A 20,971-nucleotide genomic window follows, 5' to 3' on the forward strand; every position below is an offset into this window, starting at 1 on the left:
ATGTCCAAGCAAATCTTCTCAAATTGAATTGTTTATGCCAAAGTATCAGAAGCAGAGGAAAGTAACGCTGGAAGATTTTTAGTGAAGCAGTCTATTGTCCTACATCAATGATGCGCAGGAGAGATAATTCAAACTGTTCAGTTTTCACGCCCTTATGCTTGCTAAAGGAAACATGCTGGTAGGAAGAGATGCAATGTTGCTGAGGCTGCTGTGGAGAAACAGACTCTTTACGGTAAGTAGATTATCAACAATGGATTCTCTCATCTTCTTTGGATTTTTCCAAAATTGAGTTTAAATCTTCTTTCGGTCGAAACAATTTTTCACATATTTCTAAGAAAAAATAAATAAATTATTATTATGTTTGTCTTTTTGTAAATATATTTGATCTCTGTCCTGTCTAAGCGTCCTGCCCGCTTGTTGATCGTTTCAACATTGTACAGATGCAACAAAAAGTTCACACATAAACATACAAATACCTCCAAAGCTGGCGCTTGTTTAGCCAACAAGGTGATCCCATCTTCTCCAGCCCTTTAGGCCACTGACCCCCACAAACACACACATATCTGGGAGTGGTAGATACTGGTTTAACTATTGTGCCTGGTGTAAGGTAGCCTGCAGATAAAGGCGTCGCAGACATTAGACATTATACACTCATGCAAATATACAAAGGTTATATTTCTACATCGCCATGGACACATATCAGTTACCTGCAATTGTTGGAGACCTGGCTGAAACAATATAGCAACTGTATATCCAGTTAAACTTCAGGAAGGGCGGGGGGTTTCTGAATAAAGTGTCTCATCTTGTGTCTTTCTCTATCATAAGTCACCTTTGCAATTTCCTGACGTAAAATGTTTTGAGCCGCTTTCAAGCACAAACACTGAGCTAACAGGACAATTAGTCCAGAAAATATCTACATTTTCTGGGCTAATTTATTAATATTTTTAAAATTGACATGAAAATATGGTCAAAACACACAGACAGCGTTTTAGCTGTCTCAACATTTTGACATTACAGTGTTTATAAGTTAAATATAGAATTGAAAACCAAAATTGGTTGCACGTTAACTTGTAGCAGATTGTTAAATCCGACTTGTTTTGGTACATTTTTAGCGACAAGCTTTTCCTTTACGCGCTCCGTGAGTTTTGCTTGTTCCTGTTGACGTGTGCATGAGAATGTGTAGCACTCGCCTACGCTGTTTGTTAATACTGAGACTCTTTCATCATGTGGGAGCCGTAAGGCTAAAGTCTCACCGGCATGTGCATGTCTTCCACATGCATGCATACCAGGCCCACTCACTGAAACGCACACATAAATATCCTACGCAGAGATCTACAGCCAGACCGGAAGCACCCCCACCTTCCCTGTTCCTGTTTCTCACAACATGTATGACCGTGTGTGTGTGTGTGTGTGTGTGTGTGTGTGTGTGTGAGGGTGTGTGTGTATGCTCTTTTCGTAGGATCTTGCAAACCGGCGGCAATCAGCAGGAGGCAGGCCGATCACTGCAGGAAAAAACTACACAACGAAATGTGATAAAAGATAGCAGAGGATAGGAGAAATATTATTGGAGAGGAACAAATATGCAGGAGATTATACGGAGAGAGAGAGAAAGAGAGAGGGAAGCTGTGACGGAGGGATGTGATTGTGGAACAATGCTGGCAGTAAAACTGTTTTCTTCACCTCCCTCCCTTCCTCTCCTGGAGACGCAGGCTGTGCTCACACACACGCACAGGGATGCAAGACAGACATTCAGCCTTTTGAAACACTGTTAAAAGCATATCCATGTGTGCTCCAGTGTTTTCAGACCTGCGACACTTAGGTCAGGTTGAGATAGGTGGACGCTTTCATCAGCTCTCAAAAACTGCCATGTTTGCTGCTTTCTAAAAGTGGTTCCAATATGGTATAATTACCTCCAGGATTCACTTAAATGTAACAAGAAACAAAGAACCCACTTTCGGAGAAAGAACGATTCCAGTTTTTTTGTTGTTTCATTTTTAAATCTGTGAATGAGTACAAGGTCACAGAGGGAGAAAACAAGTCAAGAATTCATGCGCCAAACCCCCTTTTCCCGTCCTGCCTTCACATCCACGCCCTACCCATGCAGACAGGATATGTGTGTAACTACCGCGGGCCGCTCTGGTAAAAACAAAAGATCACACACACACACACACACACACACAGCCGTTACATTTGCATCCCCAGATTTTCATTCATTTGCGTGAGCACCTGGCCAAATTCTGAGGAGAAGCTCAGACACAGGAGGAATCAAAAGACGGATCAACTGAAATGAAAATGACGGGATGAGAGAAGATGGCAGGAAAGTGAAAACAATTTCAACAAAACCTCAAAACTACCTAAAACGTGTTTGCAAAGCAGCCAATGGACACATTTGGTTGACAGAGCAGAAGCATACCTTTTGCAGACTGTTTGATCCATGCACATTTAAGTCTCCAGATACGCAAAACTGGTAGAGACCTACCTTGCAATTGTTAGTGAATTATTTATATTTATTTCTTGTGAGATTTAAAAACTTTTGGCGGAGAGATACTGTTTATTTTAAGGCTTTCGGGAGTGCAGTGGGTGCTGAAATTCATGGTGAGAGAATATTGGAGAATGCTGAACTTATTCTCCAGCGATGCAAAAACAACGCGTATGTATACTAGCAACTATCGGTTTTTATCCCTGTTTTCAAAGCTGATAACTGCTGCATTATGTATGTTTACATCCTGAAATAGGACGCTCGCCCAGCTTATCTTCCTTCCTCTACACAAACACTACGACACATGCAAGGACATATTTCACTGGCCTTCCTTCCTCGGAACAAAGATATTTTCATTATCATCAGCAGTCACCCCAAGTGCTGAATGCAGGCGCTCGGGGAGATAATGACGGTTATTTTGGGGGTTATTCTGCCCGGGCAGTCAGTCAGGACAGCTCACAGGGTGCGTGGGCACCACCCTGTTTCCCGTCAGTCAACGCACGACCTCTCTGATGAGCCAAAGCTGTCTTCAAGGGTGTGTGCTAGTATTACTCATGTTATATTTAGCAACAGTGAAACAGAGCAGTCCGTTTGGAAATTATTAAATATGTCACACCAGTTATGCATCGTAGTCACACTTAGTAGAATTTCGCTTTTAGTCACATCACCCTTTTGAGGTCGAACTTTTAAGGTTATTTTTTGCAGATTTTGCTAGAATTCTTATTTTTAAGTTTTTGTCAATGGTTCCAGTTGTAGCTTGGTGAGAATGAGGAGGAGGAGGAAATGAAAGTTGATGCCGCTATATGTGGCATCAACTTTGGGTTATCCAGGACAGCAATGATCCAAAGAGCGCCAACACGTTCACCTCTGATTGTCTTAAAGAAAAGAAAAAGAGAGAAAGAAAGAAAGCTCTGGTTTAGCCTAGTCAAAGATTGAAGTTATACTTGACTAATACCCTGTAACATGATTTTAAATATGCTTAAAAAGCCTTTCATGTGGCTGCAGCAAAGCAAATGCACATAAACAGAGGCAGCTGGTAGCCTGAGGATTCTTGTTGCTCAGTTCATCCAAGTGATCAGACACAAAATTAGCACAAAAAAAAACCGGTGTGTTATTTTGACTTTATTCCTATATATACATATATCTATACACTCCAAAGAGAGACATGAAGATTTAATAATGCCTGCGCTTGTGCACAATGTGCTCATTGTGACTGTGTGATAGCTGTTTTGCATAGCACATATTTAATTCTCGTGAGTGGGTGGTGTTTTGCATTTTCTGCAAACAGAACTCATCGTTCCAGGTGCCTAAATGTGTGAAAACAAATAAACAAACGGTATGAAGCCCCTCCTTTATGCTGATACATTGCAGAGATCCACAGCTCACGTGGAAGAAAGTGTCGATAAGTCGGCTGTTGAGGTTGCACCGCACTTGTTTAGCTTTTTTTTTTTTTGAAAGAAAGTCAGAAGAAGTCCCATGTGTGCAGTGTGCAACCAGCCAAGTAGCAAACATGTGGAAGAAGCTGGTTCACCTTTTGGCAAGACAACAGCTCTAAACATTCAGCAACATGTCATGAAATGGTTTAGATGAAAGCACTTTCATAACTAGAGTGGCTCAATCAAAGTATACGTGTACTAAATTAGGAAAACCAAGTCTAGTTTTCGTTTCTCCTATAATGAGGCACAGTAGTTATGTTGATGCCAGTTCTGTGCAATTGAATGATTAAAATAAATTTGGAAGAGATGACTCATAATGACCTAATCAGCTGATAGTTTCTTGAGAAATAAGAACATGGGAGGTGTAAGAGGGAGTGCAACCCCTGACAACGACTCAGAACCAAGCAGAAAAAAAACTTTGATTTCAGAGAAATGAATCACTCAGCGCTGCTCTTGAAGGCGGGATATGGAGTGGGGAGTAGGTTTTGCAGCTCACTGTTCATTTCCAACCAATAAAGGTGGTCACCTTGAATGGACTTTTTGTTTGTGGCCGGAGCTCAGTTTTAGCACAGGGCTTGTAAACTACATCTCCAAGTCACACCCCTCGGCTTCCATACAGGGCCTACTTCCTTTTTCCTCTTTATTTGGGGATTCCCTTCACAACATGCACACACACACACCCACACACACACACACACGCACACAGCTCATCTGCTGATTTGCTTATTCTTACAGAAAGTCAGTGGGACTGAACTTGATTGCTTTTGTGTGAGTGTGGCATTGGTTGGTGCTAAATACATTAACTTTTTTGCTGAATAACTTGGAGCCCGGGCTCTCACCAGTCAGTCAGTGAGCTCACGCGTGAGTGTGTGTGTGTGTTTCATGCTGCTCTTGCTGAATAGGCAGAATAGGTCTGACTTCATGCATCAACTGAACTTGTCTTTCTAATCATCACTCTACAGTCCTGTCCAATAGCTCTACACAAGATGTTTTTTCTGCAATATAGAAAAGCAGTTCTGAGATTCAAAGGCCTCATTTTGGACTTCGAGCTCATTTTCATTCTGACGTTTTACTGGCAGCATCATTCAGCTCGTATTCTACTCTGTGCCAAGTTTTCCACTCACAGCTCATTGAGTAGAATCCTTTTTTGGTGCTAAAACACAAGATCAGGTTCACCAAAATACATTATGGTTGGAATTTTTCAAATATCTGGCTAAAAAAGTTGGACCTGTTTGTGTACTGATTTGCCAGGATCACAATCTGTGCAACAGATTCGAAGCCTAAACGGTGAGGAACTGTGATCTGAACAGCTTCCATTAAATCTCAAAATATACTTCACTTCTAATTTATTAGGTCATATGCCGAGCTGGTGGATCATATCCCACCATGGGTGTAGCATGTCTAGTATGAATACATCTGGGTGGGTGGGTCAGCACAAAGAAAACATCTCATTAAACGACTTCCACAGTGCAAACAGTGGAAGGGTGGGGGGAGGGTCAGACACATGAGAACAGACAAAGTAGGTTTACAGGGGCACAGAGATCTACAGGCTTACTGATACAGTGATGTCAGAGATGTGCCCTCATGAAACTTCTGTCTTTATTTTCAGACAAACAGTTAAACCTAAGACTGAACGTCTCAGAAGCAGAAAAAACAATAAATAAGCGCCTTGGTCTAGACGTTTCCGTACGTTTAAATTGAGACTTTTGTTACTGAAAGACACTCTTGAAAAAGTTATTTTATGTTATTCCTTCTTCAAAGCCATGTTGTCGAATTAACTGCCTTGTATCTTGTTAGAAATTAAGGTAACTGGTGTATTTATAGCTTTTATATGGATTTGTTAATCATTGGCTCTTATCTGCTTGAGCTTAGCCTGTGCTTATCACAATTTTATTAGTTTTAATTATCATTGTATGAAAATAAAACATATCACTCAGAGAAGTTTTTTTTGTTGTTGTAAAATTATTATTATTGCCAGAGCGTGGGCCAGGTATAATAATATAATATTATTATATTTTGTAAATGTATTATTATTATTATTATTATTATTATTATTATTATTAGTAGTAGTAGTAGTAGTAGTAGTAGTAGTAGTAGTAGTAGTAGTAGTAGTAAGAGTAGTAGTAACTTATTTATTTATTGTATTTATTGGAACTGGTCATCTACGTAGGTCCATTCACAATAAAAAAAAGTATACAGTGATACAAACTTCGTCTTCAAACCAGCAGATGTACAAAACATCTGCTGGTTTGTACAGAGCACATTACTTTTTTTTTTCTAGCCTGTCTGAACAATACCACCCCCTAGCGGACACAGTGGTGACTTTAAGTTTATTGTGATAGGTTTTAAAGGAATGAAACGAGTTCAAGCTGTTGTCTTTTTTTGTGTTTCTGTGTGTTTTACAAAAAGTCCAATAGGTGCTATCATATCATCTGCTTATGAAAAAAAATATTTATTTTTAAAAAGTATTACTTAATACTGTTTGAACATACATATAATATTTAATGGTTATTAGTGTCCAGTTTATCCGCGAATTACATTTTTGATGCAGAAATTTAAAAAAAAAACTCAACAAGTACATTTGCTTAATAACGCATATTACAAAGATGATCTTATATACACATTATTATAACACAATACTATTAGCATATTCTAACAACATATAATATAACAACATATAAGACAAACTCATGCAAAAATATTGGACACTGTCGACTTTAACTGTACACTGTTTCTCTGAATTTAATATCTTTTAACCTACATCTCTAACAAGTCGGACCAAAGGCACCCAAAAACGAGTTATCGTTACATTTTGAAAACAACCAAAGGTACACAGAGAATCAACATCTATATTAGTTTTTCATTAAAATAAAAAAGGAAAAAAAAGCTCCCGGCCGCTCGGAACCTTTGAAGGGGAAGAATATGTCAGAAGGACGCTCAGGCAAAGATGGCAGACGTACCAGAAAACGCTCCAGAACGTGAGAATTAATTTATTATTTTTCATGTATTTCTTCTTTAAAATATTAAAATATTGGGACAGGTTTTGGATGTTTAAAGTGTTCTTTTAACTTTTGTGGTTTGGAGAATATTTAGAGTAGTTTCAGCGGCTTTCTACTGCGATGTTTTCTCTGAATTACAAACGTTACAGTTGTAAATACTGCGCCAGTCGCTGTGACTCTGTCCAGTATTCTTGGAGAAAAAGTCTACTTGAAGTAACTGGAACATTGAAATTAATTTTGTTTTTTATTAATCGAGTACATAACTCAGTGAGAAGGACGTTGGTTATGAATATAATTGCTTTAAAACGTTGAAGCGATGTAATAAAACCCTGTAGCCCCCTAGCGCTTCTTACATCAACCTGCATCTCGCAAGATTGTTAGTTTATATTTAGCGCTAATTCATGTCTTTGATGTATTTGATGGGAAAATGTCTCCCCACTTACATTGTGACGAAAGTTAACATCCAGAATACGAGTGGAAATTCTTGGGTTTTGGACTGTCAGTGCGTTTATGTTGTTTTTACTTTGAAAGAACCATCTGGATTGTGTATTTTGATTGAAATTGGTGATGTAAGACGTAAAAATTAACAGACGCTGACAAATTTCTTGCCACCACTGGTAAATTATGGATAAAAAGCCTTAAAATAAGTCCAGCTTTCTTGCAAAAACAAATGCTCCATTTGTTTTTAAAGTCCATGCTTTAATTTGAGTATATCCATCTTAATGTCGGAAATGCTGATCATATGTTTTGGGTGAAAATCCTCTTGAATGTTGTATTTTCAACTTCGTGAAAGAGTCCGTTTTTTATTTAAAATGTCCTGGCTTGCCGCTCAGCAAGCATTTAGAAGAGAAACTTTCCAAAAGCATCATGGATGCTGCACTATTCTTAGTAGTGGGTATGCTTTGTCTCATATTAATCCTTTGTTTCCTGCCAAACAAATCCACATGCATTGTTTCCTGCTGATAAACTCTGTAATGGCCAAAACGTAGTTACGGTTCAGGTCCACACATAAAAGGTCATCCATTTTGTTCTAAACAGTGAAGTAAAACCTTCATGACTCAGCTTATTTATTTATTTATTTTTTTTTATCTCTGTTATCTTCATTTGAGTTGTGACAAGATAACCATATATCCTTTGAGCTGAGCAGATGGACTTCGATGTCATAAAAGCCATTATTTATTTATTACACACGGAGTGAAAAAAGCTCAAGAATTACTAGTTTATATTTCTATTCACGCTTATCTACCTAGAAATGCAGATGCTAAGGGGTTCAGAAGTAAACATACTTTATATTCACAGATTTTAATTCAACATAGAAAACATGTTTAGATTCAAAGCAAACTCTTCTTCTCTTTAGACTGCCCAGGCACGTCAAGTGAGGAAGCAGGAAAGTCTGCATCATGCCAGGGCTGCCCCAACCAGCAGCTGTGTGCCTCTGGAGCAACCAAGGCCCCAGACCCTGGTAAAACTTTCCTCATCCCAACATATATTCATGTTGCAGAAGTACTAAAGCTTCATGTGGCTAATCTCAGTCCTTCGTCCTCTCCAGCTATTGCAGAAATAGGTGAAAAGCTATCAGTGGTCAAACACAAGATCCTGGTGTTGTCAGGAAAAGGAGGAGTTGGGAAAAGCACCTTCAGCGCTCATCTGGCCCACGCTCTGGCAAGTGACGGCACCAAGGAGGTAATGATGTATGGTCAGCATAATGTGGTAAAGATAAATGTCAGACTTATTAAATTAGGTGCGTCTCCCACAAGGATGTAAGAGTTTCATTGGACAGAGCTGTACAATTTAGAACTGATTTTATTTTGGTCCTATGTCTGCTAAAGAAACAGGTGGAATAAGTTTGCACAGTATTTGAAAATTACGCTTTAATAGCAGTATGAGTGTGTGCAATATTAATCTTCCCCTTCTCTCATTACCCTATTTTCTGTCTAACTACTTTCAAATAAAGGCCACTTGAGCCAACAAAACCTTTAAAAAAGAGAGAAAAGCAATAATTCTGTCATTGCATAACTTTTGCAATCCTAATAAGAACCACTAGAGGTCACTGTAGCGTAGCTTTATGCATTATTTTTAGTTCTATGGTTTCTAGAAGAAACGAGGCATGTAAATGTTTAGAAAAATTGAAATGATGATTCAGTTTTAATCATCATTAAAATTCATGAGTATTTAAAAGAGTAAGTGTGTAATAAACTCAGACTGTTGTGAAGCCACAATGAAGTTGCAATAAAAATCAAAGACAAAAAACACTTTTTGCATTTATTTTGACTTTTGTTTAATTAAATATAGAAAAAGTCCCTTTATTAGTTATATAAATTACATTCATCCATTTAATTACCAAGCATTTGTGTATTTCAGGCTTACAGGTCAAATAAGGTGACCTGAAGTTGTTTATAGGACTCATTGCAGTTTAGTTTGTAGTTTGACCTGCGTCAGGTCAGACGTGCTGCAATCAACACAGACTGTCCCAATTAAAAAAGGCAGTTTAGCTTTTTTATGTTGACTTATGTCCGATTTATAAACAATATTATTCTTTAAGTGTGCTTTTTTTAATTGCATATCCTCTTCGCTGCAAACTGGGTTCTACGAAACAAATACCGAAGAGAGGAAATAAGATTTCATTGTTTCTGGTTTAAGAAGCCGAGGAGCATGGCATGGCTTCCCACTGCACATAATATCTTTCTTGTTCTATTTACAAGAAACAATTCCACACAGAGCTTCACCTAAATAGGAAAACCGAAACCAAAATCTCTGGAGATACGAACATAGCACCTGGAGACACAGCCTATTTAGTTATTATAGTTGCCAAAGCCAACGGGATCAACATACACGCCCTTTTCTTTGGTGTCAGGTTACCAGAAAACACCTGATGTAGGAGAAATGCTTATATAAGAGCTAGTGGAAAACAAATGTCAACTGTATGGCATGGGTTAAAAAAAAAAACTGCGTTTTTGTAACTCCTGGTATCCACAGTCTCATTCTCAATCTTTCTAATCTGATTTAAAAAAAAGTATTTTCTAAAGAAGTTCCTCATTCTACTTTCTGTTCATTGTCTCCGACATGCTGAGATGGAGTCCCGAATCATGTAACTCTGACCACCACTACTACCACCAGGCTATAGCTTTTGAGTCTGGCTGCTGTTGCGCTTTAACCACCCTGAAGGCGGGAATGTAAATGACGCATAGTTTCGATATATTTCAATAGATTTAAATATGAAAATGTTCTGCTCATCTAAAGCACAGGTTGACATGCCTTATGAGTGAGCTGAAGTATTTCAGAGTAGAGCAGAGTATAAGAGCGTGGAGGCTGGTGTCTTAATGCAAACTTACAGTTGTATTTAAGGTTGTATTTAGTTTATTTTTATGGACCATAAACAAAGAAAGGTTGTACTTTTTAATTTTACAAATAAAATAGCATTTTTATTGTTATTTCTCTATCACAGCATATGTCCCGAGTGTTTTTATTTGGTTTTTACAAAACATCAAAAAGGGCACTAGAGTACATTTTGTTAGTTTGTGAATTCCTAGAATGAAAATTGAGCATTTTTCTGGTAAAAATATTAAATAAGAAAAAGCTTTTAGTAGTTGATCTGCAGTCAAGTTTAAATTGACTAATTGTGCTCTTTGTTCGATTGATTACTTTAGATGTGTCTCTCTACCATCACACCCAATGCTAACAGTTTAAACATCTCCCCAGTTTTTTGTTTGTGTTTAAGTTTGTCGATTTTGTAGACACTTTTATTCAAGGTGTCTTACAAATGCAGTTAATGTCAAAGCTAGTAATACGTTGCATAGAAGGAAGACCACTGGTCAGATTTCTGTCAGAGGTGACAATATAGAACTTGAGTGCAGGCATGGAGGGAAGTGGGAAAATAATGGATGGATGTGGCACAGAGAAGAGTTCCCAGTACTGAGCCTTGGGGGACTCCTGTGGCAGGTGCTGGGCTGCAGAAGCAAATGGACTTTATTTATATAGTGCCCACTAGTCATACTGATGACTCAAAACTCTTTACACTTAAGCCGTATACAACATGCAGTCACTAATGAATGTGGAGGGAGATGGACTCCAACCAACACCCTTCCAGTAGCTGGATGGCTACAGCTGAGCCAGATACCAAGATCTGCAGGATCCGTTTATCTAAAGCACGTTTTGTCAAGGAGGAAAAAAAATATTGGTTATGCAGGACACCCACTCTTTGGAACTAGGATTGGTCATTGCCTTTGTAGAGTTTAGTTTTTTAAAACTACAAACACTAAATCTAAACATATGGTAAATGTTTTCCTTCACTTTGTCTTCTGTATCGCTGTTTGTAGGTTGCACTACTGGATGTGGATATCTGTGGTCCATCCATTCCCAGGATCATGGGCCTAGAAGGAGAACAAGTACGGTTTACCATGTTATGTATGAATACGACTCCTGTTTTACTTTCACCTGACTTATATTAACGAGTGGGTGTTTTGATCTGTTTTTCTGCTTTTTTTTTTTATGTGTGTAGGTTCATCAGAGTGGCTCTGGCTGGTCTCCTGTGGTGAGTCATGCCAATCCAGGCTTCAGTTTTATTGCTCTTACGAGGTAATTTCTGTGTTGCAACTTACTTATTTTTCTTCTGCGTGCTCGTTTGTCGCAGTACGTCAAAGACAACTTGGCGGTCATGTCAATCGGCTTCCTCCTCGGCAGTCCTGACGACGCTGTGATCTGGAGAGGGCCAAAGAAAAACGGTGTGCTGAGCTGCAGTAGATTTGCGAGTACAGTGTTGATGTTTTTGTTTCGGCTTCCCAGATCTTACGCTCCAGTTTGTTTCTCGCCCCACTTCAGGAATGATCAAGCAGTTTTTACGGGACGTCGACTGGGGACAACTGGATTACCTAGTCATAGATACTCCACCCGGCACCTCTGATGAGCATCTGTCTATAGTTCAGTATCTCAGCTCCACCGATGTGGATGGAGCAGTCATCATCACCACACCTCAGGTACACAAAGACATGCCCAAGAGCTCCAGCGTATTATTAGAGTTATATAATTCCTCTTAAAAAGTATATAGTCTCTGGCATTTTTCTTATCTCTTTGCTTTACAGTCTAGGATCCATTGTATTGTAGGTTATAAAAAGTTAGTTAAAAAGTTAATTTTAACTGGGTTTACTGCTTACTTTCATCACAACAGATTTTCTAAATACACCGGCAGTCCGTTATAAAATTAACTTTTTTGCCATCAGGAAAATGTAGAAAGAGTAAAAAAATTTATAAAAAAAATAATAATAAACACTGAAAATATGTAGCTAAAATGAAATCCAGAAAAGTTTTATGCTACATGTTCTGTGCTTTATTCAGTCTCAAAAAAGGGAAATTTTGTGAAAAAGATAAGGAAGAGCAGTAATTTTTTTATACTGCTTTCTAAAAACTGATACCTGGTGTAATGATTTGCAGCTCGACTACCTTGATATTTGGATGTTTCATGTTTAAAAAAAAAAAAGTCAATTTGATTTACTTTACTGACTGGTGTAAATTTTAGTTAAATTTTAGTTAAAAACTAAAGCAGTTTCCTAAAAAAAAAAAAAAGCCACCCCTATGTGGTCATGAACAATCTTTTCTTCTTTGATGGTGTGGTGTGTTCAGGTACTCTTTATGTGTTCTGTCACCGTAACTCAAACTACAGATGGGGGATTTCAAAACATTAAAGACTGCTATTTCATCTTAAAATAAATACATTTAGAAAGACAAAACAAATCATTCAAGCACTGTAAAATAAAAAAGGTATTCTACAGAGTATTTTAAAACAACACTTAGGATGAGAACTTTAACTATACACCAGAGAAGGTTATTAATTTACTTCATCTGTAGCAAGTGATTGTTCATGAAAGCACAATGTCTGGGAGTTTATGGCTGAAAAAGACATACTGTGGTTTACAATTTGATAGTGTAAATGGTGAGAAGGTAAAAGATGTTATATAAAAATGTAAAAGGTTAACAGCAGTAACATAAAACCAGTTTTGGTCTCAGCAAGAAGGAATCAAAGATAAAAAAGGAGAACATATTTAGACAAATCAGTCAGAAAAATGTTTTGGTGCTGTCCTGACTGCAGAGCATTGAAGCAGCTCAACATGAACTGCTTCTTATCAACCCTTTTATGGATTAGAGAGTTTGTCACTTTATGTGAATTTGTTTATTCTTCAGCACTGGCTGAGCAAAAGTAGAGCATTAATTGGCATCTGTAGAGGGAAATTTTCCTGTGTAATTATTAACGGGATCTATCCCCAGTCCCCACAGCCTTGTTTGATATTTCTTTTAAATCAGTGACTCATGTCCACATTTTTGTTAACTTCCAGAGATGTTGGCAAGCGACTGGTTAATATTTATCTGGTTAATGAGCTTGATATGTGAACCAAAACAACAAAATGGCAAAGGAGAGCCACTACAATTTAGGGTTTTTTTTACAGCTTTTATAGCTCCCTTTCTTTGATTTCTTTTTTTGTTGCTACATTTAAATGTTTCAGATCAAATTTTAACATCTGACAAAGATATCCTAAATCAATTCATAAATAAGGACATAAAACCAATTTCATATTAAATTTGCGAATGGAAAAAGCTTTCCAAATCAACAATGCTCTACATGAAAGGTAAAAAATCATTACCTTTTTATCTTTCATGTAAAATAAAAGATCTCAAAAAGCAACACATTCTGCCCTAATCTAGAGAAATTCTTTGATATCACTCTGGAAATGGCTAAAAAGTCATTTCTAAGACTTTGGGCTTTGGGCCATTAAATACAAAAAACATGGAAGGGTCGTGAAACTTAGCAGCCGCGGCACGCCTACCAAAATTACTCCAAAATCACATCAACAATTCAGAACAGCATCAACTTTATTAGGATCAATAAAGTATTTTTGAATTTGAAAGGCACAGTGCCAAGTGAGATCTGTCATAAGCCTTACTTGTCTCAGTTTATGGTCTGTGTTCCCAACACAAAGCCAGGCAAAAATGGCCGTGTTGGGAGATTTTCTGAGCGAGAACCGCTGCTGACCAAAAAAAAAAAATCACAAAAGCAACAGAGATTTGCAACAAAATCTGATCGTTTTGAAAGATGTGGATCAAAACGCCACGCTGTGTCCGCAGTGGTGGTTTTTCCTGAGTCTGGATTTGAGGGAACCATGAATTCAGCTTTGAAGCAAAAATACTGAATGCCCAGTCAGCACTTGGGTTACGCAGCTGGTTGGCGATCCATGTCTGAATGGCTCAGAAACACAAAACAAAGGGTTTTGGTGGGTCTGCCTAAAGTCCTGACTTAACTTGTGGCCTTAAACAATCCCATCATGCCATTATCTATAAAAATGGCATGATGGGATGTAGGTGAAGTGGGACTGTTTGCATTCTCACATAAGGGAAATTGTCAAATTGCCTTAAAATGAAATCCTTTTAATCAGCATTTTATACTTAGTTATGCTACCTGTCATGTTGTTTGTACAAGTGGAAAAAGTAAAGAAATCTGTCGGGGTGCACATACTTTTCCATTGCACTGTATGTCTTCTGCCTTACCTTTTAGTATGTTTGTACACATAAAATATGCTGAACATGTAAATTAGCATTTAAAGTGCTTTATATGCCTCTACCTATTGAATAAACATATCACTTATTTGGTTTTTTTATGCTGCAAATGAAGCTTCAGACTCCTGTGGTGCAATCTAAAGCTTGTTTAACTTATTTGAGTAAATGTCAGCAGCGTCACGGTGCTGTCTGAAGTAACTCAGGCAGCATTCGTTTAAAAGTATCACACAAAGAGTGAAGGACTGTAAAATAGCCTGTGCATTTCCTTTTGCAGCAGATCTGATAAGGGCTGCTGTGGATTTGGTTATTTAAGGTCAAAGTAGAACCGGACCTAAAAGGAAACCAGGCAGGGCAGCAGACTGGATTAAAGGCATTTAAGTGGCTCATACTGGATCTCTGCTGCCAAGACTAGAATTATTGTTCTCAGATTGTGTTTTATTCCAGTAACAAAATGATCACTGAACAAGCTTATCTACTGTTCAGATAAGATTTCTCTTCCCTCCAGGTTTCTGGCTATAAACACACAGATGATGTTTGTGTTTCTCTTTTTTTTTTCGGTGCGAAACATTTGATCGGTGCTTGTTTCCTCATACCTAACTGGGCCTAAGCTGTGAGATCAGACCAAAACCAAAAACACTTCCTCATTCCTTAAGTCTCTCCATTACCAGACAAAAACCAGACTGGGATGACTCTTAAGAAAGGTGGAAAAACTTGTTGCTTTGATGTGTCTTTTAGTCAGTAGCTTTCATTATTCAGACGTTTTTCCAGATTAAAGTTTGTTATTCCTTTAACTGCTGTAATTTCCTGAACTGCCATTCCCAACCTCAGTTTTTTTTCCCCCCCTTCATGCCTAATTGGCTGTCTCTCTTTTTTCCTTTTCATCATAGGAAGTCTCCCTCCAGGATGTCCGAAAAGAGATCAGGTTCTGTCAGAAGGTCAAGCTGCCCATCATCGGGGTTGTGGAGAACATGAGCGGCTTCGTGTGTCCCAAATGCAAGGTTGCCGGCAAATATGAACCACTGTCATGCAGTCGATACTGTTAAGAACTTGAAATGGTTAATTTTATGTTTTTCAAAAGTGTACTAAAAACATGGATACAGGAAGAAGATTAGATTTGGTGAGGAAAGATTTTGTTCGCAGACCAGAACAGCTGAGATAAACGAGAAGAGGAATGAGGAAGTTTGTAAGTGGAACCTCCAGAGGACGGACCTTTGGGCCTCTGTGTCCTAATCTACTAGTAGATCAGTCCCAGCTCAGTTTGCTTAGACGGACCCACTACAAAGTTTTCACAACCAAATGTTCCTCTGTGTGCAAACGTAACAGTCATAAATTATGTCTATTTTTCTGTCTTTTCTTTGTACATTTCTGTTATGTGTGTTTGAATAGAAGCTAAACTTCAAGATTTTACATTAAGAGATTTTCTGCCAGTCAGAACCGATTCCTTGCTTTTTACGTTATATTTACAACCATTAGCACAATCGGTAAGACAGAATAAGGATGTTAAAGGAATAAATATTAAAGCTATTGGACACAAATTAACATTTTATGCAGACGACATATTAATTTATGTAGAACAATCAACCTACTGTCTACCAAACTTACTGCAGTTATTCAAACAGTTTGGTCAATTATCAGGGTACATTTTGGACTGATTACATGGATGGATGGCGAACTGCAAATGTCACGGTCGGTTTTTATAATAATTATTAATGCCCGGACATCAAATGTGTAATGTAGGACAGGAGCTTTGTGGTTTAAGATCCAGATTATGCTTTTGTTTTTCTTTTCCTCTCTTATAGAACACTTCACAGATCTTTCCCCCCTCCAGCGGCGGTGCAGAGAAAATGTGCGCAGACCTAAATCTACCTCTGTTAGGCCAGGTGCCACTGGACCCGAGGATCGGACGGAGCTGCGATGAGGGCAAATCTTTCCTCCAAGAAGTCCCTGACTCTCCTGCAGCTGAAGTCTACCATGGGATTGTGCAAAGTGAGTTCATTTCTATTCCCGATATTCCATTTCTTTCATAATTCTGTGTCATTTTTTTTTCATCCTTTAGAAGTGAGGAAGTTTGACGTACACTCAGTCACATTCCCTTTTCTAGTGAAGTCCCTTTTTTTTTTTTTGATGACTTGTTTGTTAGGCTGGTCTAATTCCTGATTAGATCTACTGAAAGAAGAAGTATTCACTTTAAAAAATGGGAAGCAGTCTGCTAAAGAGGAAGAAAAAAAATGTTTAATGAAAATTGAATAACTTTAGGTTCAGCATAAAACCGATTCTATGGAATTAACTGGGGTTTGTGCACCTCAGCAGATTTATCTGAAGTGTTTTCTCTTTCTTCTGCCAGGTATCCAGGACTACTGCGCCAACAGAGCGGCCGACGGTCAGAACGCAACATGACCCCCAAGACCGAAGCAGATTACAAGAAGCGTGGTAGAGACCTGGAGAACAAACACACACAAGAACGCTTCTGACACTGACATTATAGCTGCAGTTTTAGTCTGAACTATTCTCAAGAACAGGCTTTTTTTATTGTCAGAAACTTTGATTTGTGTGTATAGATTTGATCCGACCTCATTGTGCTCTGCTTACTCTAATGAAAACACAGATATGTCATGTAAAAAGCACCGGGTGGAACAAATCCGACAAACGACTTTGAATGAATACTAACTGAATGCATTCCCACTTTTTGATGAAGAAATAAAGATTGTCCCAAAAAGATAAATCTCCAAAGAATCTTTGCCTAATGATCATACTAAGAATGGGAATCTCAACAAAAAAAGGTCACATGTTTTGTTTTTTTGATTATTAATATTAGATTTTTACTCATTTAGATTTAAGTAATCACAATTGTGATTTAAGCACAAATAATCGCTTAAATCACAACTAGCGTCAAAATGGCCCCTTTCACACTGGTTTAAACAGGCATCTCATGTAAAGGTTTCCTGGTTGTGAAGGAACATTTGAAGTTCTCTGTGATTCTTTAAAAAAAATCCTAAGTTTAACCATTTCAGTTGTTTTTAAAAAGTACAAATATTTAAAATACTTACAGATAGTTATTTCTTAAATATTTCCACTTACTTGTTGCTTCTTCCATAAATGTATTCCCTATTTTGGAGAAATGTGCCGAGAGCCTCCAGTGTTGCATAATTTGTTGCTCTGGCTGGTTGTTACGCAGAATAAACTTCAAAGCCCATAATGCAAGTGAAACATTTCATTTGACTTGAGCTATTCAGATCGCAAATCTGCTAATTAATTCTTCTTTATAAAGCAGACTGGCTTATGATTGCATGATTAGCCACTTAACAGAGTTTGTACTTTGTCATCTAGCAGCTCGTTTCAGTAGTTGGACAAAACCTGAGTGATTGTTCTGAAACTTGCTGTAAGCTCCTCGAAAGTAAAATTTTGATTTAAATTGGTTGAGAGTAATTTAGTTGGAGTCTTCTTATGGTATTTGCAAATAAATACTAATGGCACAGAAACCCTGTGGCTCTTTATTCAACCAATACAAAATCGATAAAAAAAAAAAAAGGTATCAGTTTTGCCTGAAGGAAAATAACTGCTTTGTCTGTTTTTTGTTTTTTTTTAAATCTCTGTATAATCATCTAAAGATTGTTAGAGTTAGTTCTTTCTTTCTTTTGGTTACCACTCTGAAACAGCCTATTAGCCTGTTTCCTATTAAAGAGAAGAGTAAGGATTGTCCTGTTTGCTCTTGTGTGCAGTAAGTAGGTCATTCTAACAGCAGCTGAACATGTGAGATCATGTTTAAGGGTAAAGCCTTTAAATGTGGTTATAAATCAAATCAAATCTTCAGTTCCCATAATAAAGCAAACAGCAGACGTCTGAATTATACAAAAGGAGGTAGTGAAGATAAAATCAGTGCTAGGTTTGTTCTCAGACTTTGTAAAGAATAGACTTTAAATGTCAGCATATTGTTGCATTTCACTTTTCTAAATGTTCCTCACCTCATCTGACACAAGTTAATTTCATATCAGCGGCTCATTGTATTGGGCACAGGCACGTTCCTCATTTGGTTACAACTACTCAGTTTTCTATGATTTACCACGAATTCAACAGCTTTAAAAGAATAAAGCTTTTTTTCTCCCCCCCTGATATTTGGCCATTTAAAAATAGGCATCGCATTTTTTAAACTGAACTGGTTTGCAAAATACAGGTCTGATCATTCTATTTCTAGGTTTGACTTCTTAAAAAGTCAAACTTTCTAAGTAAAAGAGATAATTTCCCGCTTCTTTTACAAGCACTAAAAAAATATTTGTCATGCTAAAAGTCTCATTTTAACACGCTCTTTTTGTGTGCATGTGTCAGTGTGAGGAGGAGACTACGTCCTCATTTGTACTTACCGTGTAGATGTAGTTCCTCCAGGGTTCACAGAAAAAACACATGTGAAACCTCCCCAGCTACAACACAAACAAAACAATCTGAGCCTTGGTCACAGTGATTTAACGTGTGCATTGACCTGTCTCCGTATGTTTGTCACGTAAACACGAGGAACACGTTTCCAGTTCAATCTCAATGATGTAAAATTGGATTGTTGTCTCTGTTTCGGCAGCTTGTGCGCATTTATTTAATCTTTTTATTATTATTATTCTTTTGGCAACCAAGAGTGCGGTAGAAATGACACAACATATCGCAATGTTCACCCCAAAATATCAGTGTGATTTTTAAATGTTCATCACCAGCCTGATCCCCAAAGTGAAGAATTGTGATGGTAAAAAAAAATGTGTGAGAGCAGTAGCTTGGAGATCCAACAAACTAACACCCTACACAGGGATTTAAAAGCGCTCTGTGGTAAGGCCAATCTCTCATTTCTCTAAAACATTGGTGAATGACTGCTTACAACAAGCGTTTTTACTCTAAAGACTAAAATTGGAGCACCATTGAGGTAGATGTTATGTTTTCTGCTAAGCATGTACCAAATACAGGTATTGGGATGTGTACCAAAGGTTTAAAAAGTTTTTAAAAGCATTGTTTTAAAGCTTTGTGAAAATCTGATACTGAGATTTGTACTCAGTTTTTTTTTTATTTTTTTTTATGTTTACTCACAGGTTGTTATACTGTGAGAATCTCATGCTTGACCCATGCCTGGTCCTAACCAGTATTTTTAGTCTGACTAAAAGCTTTGCCTTCTCTCCCAGAACCTGCAGCCATAATACCTGGTGTTTGTGGCTAAACAGTGTTGCTGTATAACGTATCTGCAGTGAATGGAAGTAGCTGTAAGTATAATTTTTTGACATAAATTTCACTATTCGGCTTGATTCTGTTAGAACAGTTTTTTTTTTCTTGTTTTATTTATTTATTTTTTTAATAATCGGTTTACATAGAGAATATGCCATCACTGAATTTCATCTCCTGCTAAATTTTCAAAAATTTTATGGGACAGCCTCCTTTAACATTGCTTATCTAATTTGAAAACCTTTTGAAAGAATAATTTGCATAAAAACATAATATTTGGCATTTCACTTATGGTGATATTCAGAATCTGCTTTATAAAGAGTCTTGAAAGAATGCATAAAGCAAGACATTTGTGGTTTAAAAACCTTTTGCTTTTTTTACTCCCCCAGCAGTTTAATAAGAAAACAATGCCAAATTTATTTGTTGTTTTTGGCGTTGATCAAATATTCTGAGCAGATCATCCCACTAAATTAAAGATTATAATGTTAGGGTCTGTTTTGTAGTGTCAAAGCAAAGTTGAATTTATTTGTCATTTTTAATATACTAGCACACAGGTGTTTTGTTTTATTTATGGGTACCAATTTTAAACCCCAATTCCAAGCAAATTAGCTCTTTATGATTAAGTCTCTAAATATACAAAACATATGGAGCAAAGGGTGTGGCTGGAGAGCACTAAATATATTTTTTTTATTAGTCATTATTGCCCGTACCATTTAGCCAAACCAGTTCCAGCACCTCAAAGAGATTATAGCAGTAGATTGGCATGTATTCTTCTGTTGACACTTGTTTGCAAAACTTATTTTGTTGACCAGATCATGCAAGCGGGCTTAAGAGTAAAGAACTGCCTATGTGGAATTATTGACAAATTTGTGTATAAAACCCACAGCTTACATAGCAGGTTATGTCTGGAGATCAAATATTTAAGGGAAGTGTTGCCCCAGACTACATCCTCTTGCATTGTGTGAAAGTCCTTGGGTGGAAGAGATAGTATTGAATCAGCTGACTGTGTTTTCATGTTGCATGTTGCAACAATGCAAATAATAAACTACTGTGATGATTTCAGTATTTAGTATCCTTCTGCATCAAAGAATATCTGTTTTTGGTCTTTTATTTTTAAATGACAAAAAAAAAAACAGCAAAATATCAGAAATATTTCTGAAACTAATTCCTATTCAAGTCATTTAGATTTTTTTTTGTTTTTTTGTAAAGCAAAAAATAAATAAACTTTACATAAAGTAAATGAGAAATGGCTCCTGACTTCACAGTTGTGCAAGCTTTACAAAATTTCACTTCCAACTACTATTAATACCGCGTATGACGTTGCC

At 37.4% G+C, this 20,971-nt stretch overlaps 1 protein-coding gene across 1 annotated transcript; it reads left to right on the top strand.

Moving 5' to 3' along the window:
- Nucleotides 1-6,812: 6,812 nt before the first annotated feature.
- On the top strand, nt 6,813-17,178 carry LOC106938805 (cytosolic Fe-S cluster assembly factor nubp1). Its single transcript, XM_015020980.1, has 10 exons — nt 6,813-6,893; nt 8,272-8,376; nt 8,464-8,597; nt 11,231-11,299; nt 11,413-11,445; nt 11,545-11,635; nt 11,733-11,887; nt 15,344-15,454; nt 16,256-16,442; nt 16,801-17,178. The coding sequence occupies exons 1-10, from the start codon at nt 6,863-6,865 to the stop codon at nt 16,851-16,853; spliced, it is 969 nt and encodes a 322-aa protein (XP_014876466.1). The 5' UTR covers nt 6,813-6,862; the 3' UTR covers nt 16,854-17,178.
- Nucleotides 17,179-20,971: the final 3,793 nt, after the last annotated feature.

Source organism: Poecilia latipinna, unplaced genomic scaffold (assembly GCF_001443285.1).
Source record: "Poecilia latipinna isolate Pla-1442-1.1 unplaced genomic scaffold, P_latipinna-1.0 Scaffold2695, whole genome shotgun sequence".
NCBI lineage: Eukaryota > Metazoa > Chordata > Actinopteri > Cyprinodontiformes > Poeciliidae > Poecilia > Poecilia latipinna.